Consider the following 7,919-nt stretch of genomic DNA (forward strand, 5'->3'; position numbering starts at 1 on the left):
GAAACCATGAAAGAAAATGAGACTTATAAAGAATTTTAAATTAGGAAAAAAAGATAATGAGAGGCAAGTTCTGATATGTGTGAGGTAGGAGGAGGAAGTGAAACTAGGGAAGAAGATGAGGAAGCAGCCAGCAAACATGGAAGAGAACCAAAAGAGGAAAACGTCTCAAAGAAGGAAGGGATATCATTTGGATTAAGTACTGCAGTGGGCCCAAAAGGGTAATGGCCGAGGCACAGCTATTGGGTTAGCAATTAGGAAGCCACTGGTTTCAGGGTCGAGTTCTTTGGTGGTCAACTGAGATACTCTTTTTCAGGCATTAGGGCTGTTCCAGATAAATTCATCAGTTTAAGAAAATAAGGTGAGGCTGGTGCAAACTGTGAGATTTTACAAGACCGCTACTCTGAAGATTCTAACTCTGCCAGATTCCAGAAGATTTCATGACACCGAAGGTTGAAAAACATCTGAAGAACAAAAGCTGTCACTGTGTTTAATTAAACATGTCTAAATACATTTTAATTAAAAAAAAATGCTTGAAAATGTAAAGTAACACGTTTGTTGGAGGAAAGAATTCCAGTAATTCCTTTTTTTTTTTCTTATCTTTTTGCAGCATCCATTTTTAAAATTAGCCAAGCCTCTCTCCAGCCTGACTCCTCTGATTATCGCTGCAAAGGAAGCGATTAAGAACAGCAGCCGCTAGAACTGCAAGCCTTACCCCACACCATCTCCCTCATGAGTAAGACTGAAATAAAACTGCTGCAGGAAAGGTAGAAGAAGACAGTCAAATGGGGTGAGGGTTCTTTAACTTTCAAATAAATAGAAACTTCTTATAAGCCTTTTTCCTACTCCCTCAGATTATGTAATTTATTTGTAAGCCTGAATCGCAGCCCAAACAGGGCAGCAATGTTGAAGTGGCCATAAAGTGGTCATTTCCACCGTGAAGCGAAAGAGCCAGTAGTGAATCCCCTCATTTTGTGCATTCACTTTGAAGAAAAAGGTTTCTCAAAGATGCACACTCCCTCTTCATAGTGTTGTGTTTGTTTTTAAGTTAGAGAGTAGTCCTTCTTGCATTCGAACCTCTTTCAACACTCCTTACCCAATGTGATGTTTTTCACATGCATTGTCATTAGATGTCCAGAAAAATGATGTCAACACTTTTTAAAAAAAAAAAAAAGCAAAAAACAAAAACAAAACAAAAAACACACAAAAAAAAATCATAAACAGAGCAAGTACTGTGTGAACATGTGAAGTCCATGCCCTAATAGAGTTGCAATTTTTTATTCTTCTTCTATAGTGGTGGCTTGGTTTGTGTACCTGTTTTTCTGCAGTTGTATTGGAAAAGGTTTCTTTTAAGACATTTTCCAAAAGCAGAGAGGAATTTGTGTGTTCAGGAAGGGCTTTTAAAAACTATATATTGGAATAAAGCTCAAATGCTGAAACCCTGTCACATTTTCCTGATGATGCTGAAGAGGCAGTTGATTTATCATGATGCCTGAAAAGGGACACACCGAGACAGTGGCATTCCTGTCGGGCAAGTCCAGGTCCTAAACCTGGGAAGTCCTGATAGGAGAAACATATTTAAACAAAGATGGGACTTTCTCTGAGAGCCAAAAGGAAAACAAGTTAAGTGCGTAATACTGAAATGCTTGTTGGAAAGTAAGTGAACAAAGGTAAAGATACCGGATTTAATCCTCTCTTGTGCTTGTGGAACATATGCACTGTAAAACAGGCACATCAGGGGGCAATGAACCCATTAACCAACATTTCTATATGATCAATGATGATTCATTTTGACAATTTATAATGTTTTAGTAACTTAAAACAAAACAAAAAAAAGACCTGGCGAGCACAGATAATCACAAGCATCCACTCTGTAAGAAATAGGAGGTCCGTGAAAACTACATCCCAGTCAATATTTGGCTCTAGGTACTTGTTCCCATTTATCCCTATGTATCGCAGGATATGGTGTGTTCATACTTAGTCTCTCAGGCTTTTGAGTTTCAAAAACATGTTCACAAAGATTTTGAATTCTTTAGTGAAAATAATTTTGGTTTGCAATCATACTTCCCAAGAAATATAAGTCCAACTGAATTCCTTCTGGAGCTTGGGGAAATACCAAAATTTGCCTGTTGTTTCGCCACATATCTATTTTTAAAAAAATTCAGCAGTTGGCTCTTCCTGAATCTTCTGAGAGTAGAAAAATACCTGGAGGATGTCTGTATAGAAAAGAATATGCTTCTCTTTTGAGTGTATTGTCAATTTTATAAATTATGGGAAGTTATTTCTCTAAGCCTTTGAAAAGCTAACGATTTATGCTGAATAAGGCTTCTTGATTTTTAGTATATCAGGAATCTGACTAGAAACTATCTACATTCAGCAAGAGGGGGAAAGAGATCAATGATACGGGCCTCTCTCCTTCTCTGTCGAGGTGCATCTATCCATCTAACCATTCATTCCTTAAAATGAAAACGCTTTCTTTAGAGTTTCTGCTAACCATATAGTGCACATATTTATGTTTAGGAAATGACACTACTTTTGGACATCCTATTTTCCTGTTTGTTTTCTTTGACTATGAAATGTGGGGGGGAGGGGGCTTGACCCCTCAGACGTTATCCACTAAGGGATAAAACAACAAATATGAAAAGAAAAATCAAATGGTTGATAACATTAATTTGAAGCATATTATGTTATACTTTGTGAAAAGGTGACTGGGCCTGAAATTTTTCATGCCACACTGTTGTGATGAGAGAGACAGAGGCCTTTATTTTTATTTCATTTAAAATTAAGGTTTTTTTTTGTTTTGTTTTCACTCATAGTACCAGGGAATTCGGTGAAATACCTAGGATGTGAATAGAATTTGGTACATTGATGACTACGTCCTCCTTCCGGTGGAGGAAACCCAAAACTCGGTTGGGTAGCCCTAGCTATCAATTAAAAATCCTTTAATAAGTCATAAAGGCCTTTTTTTTTTTTGAGACCCTGGAGCAGTGATCCTTCAGATCACTGTAGGCAGAAAAATGGCTGCTCTTTTATGCTTTCAGTTCAGCATATTAACAATGAGGAGCCAGGTACTTCTTTACCACCGCTTTGTAGCAAGATTTGATGATAATATATCCCCATAGGCATTACCCTTACAAATTTATGTCTATGTACATTTTTAAATGAGAACAGCTTCTGATATCCTGTCCCTAAAAACCCTTCCTTCTGTTGGAGTTATGTATATTTCTATGAAGTATTAGAGAGATGCTCTGTCTCCTGCCAAAATGATGCTGAAGGACTCACATTTGGTACACTTGAACAACTCGGACTCCAGATGCTTAATAGCTTATTCCCTTTCCCTGGACTTTTTTTTTTTTTTTAGCTCATCTTGACACAGGTGAGTCTATCCAGATCTTTAATGTTGCTAGTGTGCCCTGAGATTATGAGGGCATATTGTCGAATGTTGTTTCCAAAATGTCCTGAGACAGGAATAGGGCAGTGGGAAAGTCAGGGAAGGGTGAGAAGCACAGTAGAAATTATTTATTTAAGAAAGAAAAGAACATTAATGTAGTAAGGATCCGGTGCGTTGTCATAATCCCTTGAGGATTTTTGGATGTCACAATCCCCTCAAATCAGTCACCATGTTGGGTAATGACTTCGTTCTTGCTGATCTCATCTGTGTGTCATTGTAAATATTTGTGTCCATGTTCCATTTTGGCTACTGGATGGCCAAGTCATGTGAGAAGATTTAACTCAAGTATTTATTCTTTAATTCTGTTATTCAGATTTCTTTCAGGCTTGTGAATTACACCCCAATGTTTTAGTTTAATCACCTGATCTTCACATCTCTCCCTCCCCCGTGAAGCACATTCCATTGCTAAAAGAAAAAGAAGTATAAAATTGCTTCCTGTTGTCTGTATAACTGTTTTGATAGTTTGAGATGTTTGTCTATAAAGGATATTTCTCAGCTCAAAGATTGTGTAAATAATTATATTCCTTTGCTCAGTGGGTTGTTTATTTCTGATGAGGCTGCCAGTTCTCAGAGAAAAATCTAGTAAATCACCTTTAAATAACATAAACAGGGATTACAACTATGTAAAAATAAGTGTGCATATGGGCAAAGACTGGGAACACAGATAATTAAAATCAGTTGTGTTAGGGTGGTGAGGTTATGAGTAATTTCTTCTTTTTAAAATATCCTTTGATGTTGTTATAATATTGTTTTGTAATAAATAAACATCAGAAAGGGGACTATAGAAACATAGAAAAGAAGCCAGAAGCAGAGCCTTCTGGCCAGAGCCCAGAGCATGCAGGGCACAGATACTTGCTAGTTACACTGATTCCATAGGCTTTATACTTGCCTGGGTGCTGAGGTTGGCACATGCTCGGGGATGGCACTTGTTTTCTTAGGGGACTATAAAGCTAGGGAGATATCACTATTAGAACTCCAAGTACATCCTTCTGCTTTAAAACTGGCTGCCCTCCACTATGGTATGGCACCAAGGTTTCTGTTTTGGTTACTTTAGATTGAAGGGGTGACACGTGACTAGCCCTCTTGATAACATCTGTTTCAGGTAACACCTTTCTGGATCATTTTAGCAGATTATCAGGTTGCCTTTTAGAAGGATAGAAGGATAAAATCCCCAGCCCTCACCATTTCCTTGTCTGACAGGATATTATACCATCTAGGTAGGATTCTTCTCTAAATGGCCAATAAGCAAGTCCAGTCTATTTCAATAGGAGTTGTGACTTGCAATTGAAAGCTACCTATGAAAACATTAAGACCGTTTTGTAGAACTGCCTTTGCCTGTTGACATTCAGTCACAGTCCTGTTAGCTTTGGCTTAAGATGCTCTCCATGTGCTTTCTGTACTGCCTGACTGTAGGTTGTATGCAGTCATTGTGTTTTCTAAAGAGAAAGGGAGACCATCTATCAAAAGAAAGGAATTTCCTTCTAACTCACCAGAGAGATTTTAGGTGAGAACTTTTATAATGAGGTGGTGGCCTCAGATCTGCTCCCCAATTTCACCAAAAGCAGACCCTATACCTAGAGATCCCACAGGCTTTCCATTGGCCATTCTCAAAGTAAAAATACTAATGGGAATCTTAACCCTGCCATCCCCAGTTTAATCTCATGGTTCTTTTCTTAGCTACTTGCAGTTAATATTCAGTTAAACAAAGGCGTGGCCAATGATTCAAGCTTCTCCCAGTCTCTGAGCAAAAGGACTGAAATTCAGTATTTGTAATCTGACAGTCTAACGGGCCTGGGATTTCGAGTGAAGTTAACACGCACTCTGAACATATATTTGCATGTGGATTGGGAAGGAAAGAAATGGGACCTTGGAAATAATGGAAGTGTTTTTCCTAAGAAAGGATTTTTAGTAAGAGATTTGTTTCTGATGTAATCTTTCTGTTGGTTAGTTTTCATTTTTCCACTCCTTTTCTGATCCCACACTCATTTAGTGAGTAAGTGAATATAACCCAACTCCTCATGCGTTGGGAATTTCTGTTTAATATTAAACAATGTCTAACTGAATCTGCAAATGCAGAAACTAAGATATCACCTCCACGTGCACACCTCTGTGTACAAGTATACTGCACAACTTGTAGCACTTACTGCTGCTTAATATGGCTGAAGTTGCAAGATAAACTTATAGAAACTGGTTAGTGCCCCTTAGAGGTTCCTTTGGAAGCTGCCATCAGGTGACTATTGTCACATACCAGCAGTCACGTAGGCTCCATGTCCACCTGATTTAGTACCTCCGAGGAAATGAACAGCAATTATAGAGAATCATCAGATGTAGTGAGTGGAAGGGGTACTAGCCCTAGGAGTAAGGAGACTTGGATTCTAATATGAGCTCTGTTACTAACTCACTGTGTGACCTTGGGCAAGTCACCTAACCGTTCTGTGACGCAGTTTACTCATCTGTAAAATGAGTGTTTTCATTGGACTAGATGATCTCCAAGGCCTTTCCAAAAGCCCTGACGTTCTTCCTGTAGGTTGCCTTGCAAATGCAACCTGCTAAAGTGATAGCAAATATCACATGCTTAAGCCTGGGTCTCTTAGGATGACAAAACTCAAGTAAAAGAAGTTAATAATACTAGGGGTGTTGATAAAACTTTTGTGGCAGCCTTCCGATTCATTCACAGTTGTTTTGTGTTTATTTTAATGTCCTTTTTTCTGTTGAGTATTCCCAGTTTTCATTTTCCATACACTCTGTGTATAAAGTCTGGTTTTCATTAAGCTGGCCAGTATTTGCTACTAGAACAGAAATATACTGTCATACTTGCTGGAATAGGACTACACTTGGGCCTCTCCTTTCCTATGAAGTAGTGCTGGGCTTTATACAGTTTAATTCTTAAATGGCACAAGATGGCAGAACCTATTCATTTTAATGGCTGGGACTACTAAGAGTGGAGTTAAGCATTTGCAGGTTGTAGAGAGAAAAAATGCTATTAGCATTAAGGAATATTGAAAAATCCACTTGTAGGGAAGCAAAGATAGCATTTCACATGAACACTTCCGCAGTGACTGGCTATTTGTATGAGTATGCCTCTGGAACGAGGGGAAATTGGAAGTTAGTCAGTGGACAGTCCCAATGCCCTGCCTACAGCAGAGTGCCAACCAGCCCTGAGTGCTAAATTCAAGTTTAACGTGTGTGCTTGTGCGTGGTGTGCTTTATGGACCCACATATACTGTATTCATTAGTGATGATACGATCTTTCACAGAATCCTATAACCATTAATGGATTGAGTTTTAGATCTCAGTACATCAGCCAGAAGGGGCTAGATCACAAGAGTACTTATGACTACTGAGATTAGATTCATAATATCCAGACAAAACGAGTCAAGGAGGATCTGCATTTTCATTGTTTATGGGATTGTATCTCATTTGGCTGTGCATTATTTTGTTAGAATGTGTTATCTGTAAACCCACATGTAGTGAAATTCTTCTGTAACTTTGGATTAAAGGTAGTTATGGTCTTTTTGTTTATTTGATTTTTAAGTAAGTTATTTCCTTTGTAGACCTGCTGATGGTATGGTTCCATCTTTCTGACGTCAGCATCCGACTTTTTTTTAAGAATTTTTGTTTCCAGTATTGTTACTTTAAATTGTGGTTGAAGCAATAGAAAATTGAAATATGGATTGTGCATGACTGTGTCTTGAGTGTAAAAAAATATTGCAGTTTGAAACTTGGACCTAAAGTATTGCCAATAAAAATGACAAACATCAATGAGCTGGTGTTTCTGTCCTCTGTCCCATTCCCACCTACCCCTTTTGCACTGGCCATTTTACTTCCTTCACATGTTGGAGTGTAGCACGGTATCAGGTATGGAAGCAGGGAAATAACCAGCCTGTGAGCAATACAGGAAATGGCCTGCAGAGCCTGCCACTAAAGAACTCAGACCTAGAGTCTCCATCTGGTTTTTACATGGATTCGTTCAGAGATGAATGTGTATACTCAATGCAAGACAAAACCCTGGCAAATCCAAAAATCCAGATAAAGGAGAACTGCCAAAAAGAAATCACATGTTATAAATTATGTTTTTGTTCATCTTTTTGCTTGGAAAATTCTGAACAAGTAAAACCATCTGAATAATGTTTAGTTTTGTCTTATATATCTCTTATCAACTTAGAACCTATGCAACTTAGAAAGTTCGTTCATTCATTCACTGACTTAAAAGCATTATTGAGCTCTTGTAGTATAGGCATGTCTGGTAAAGATCATTTTTCTTTTGAAGATCACCTCCAAATGTGGCTAAATGACATTAAAGCTCATTGAAAATTGCTAGTGGCTCCATGTTGAACGCCAAACAGGCATTTTCTGTGAATGTGAGTGGACAAGTGAATGAGAATCCCAGTAAACTAATTCCCCCAAAGTACTGCATTGCCTCCCCAACTGTTACACCTCACCCACTTTCAACCTTCCTTGTCAGATTTTC

General features: G+C 38.3%; 1 protein-coding gene across 1 annotated transcript in view; it reads left to right on the forward strand.

The window, feature by feature from the left end:
- PAK3 (p21 (RAC1) activated kinase 3) overlaps positions 1 to 7,402 on the forward strand; it is a 298,000-nt gene extending 290,598 nt beyond the window's left edge. The window contains exon 16 of the mRNA XM_010594684.3: positions 608 to 7,402. Within this exon, the coding sequence (XP_010592986.1) occupies positions 608 to 697 (90 nt within the window). The 3' untranslated portion in view covers positions 698 to 7,402. The remainder of the gene's footprint in view (positions 1 to 607) is intronic.
- Positions 7,403 to 7,919: the final 517 nt, after the last annotated feature.

This window comes from Loxodonta africana, chromosome X (assembly GCF_030014295.1).
Source record: "Loxodonta africana isolate mLoxAfr1 chromosome X, mLoxAfr1.hap2, whole genome shotgun sequence".
Lineage (NCBI taxonomy): Eukaryota > Metazoa > Chordata > Mammalia > Proboscidea > Elephantidae > Loxodonta > Loxodonta africana.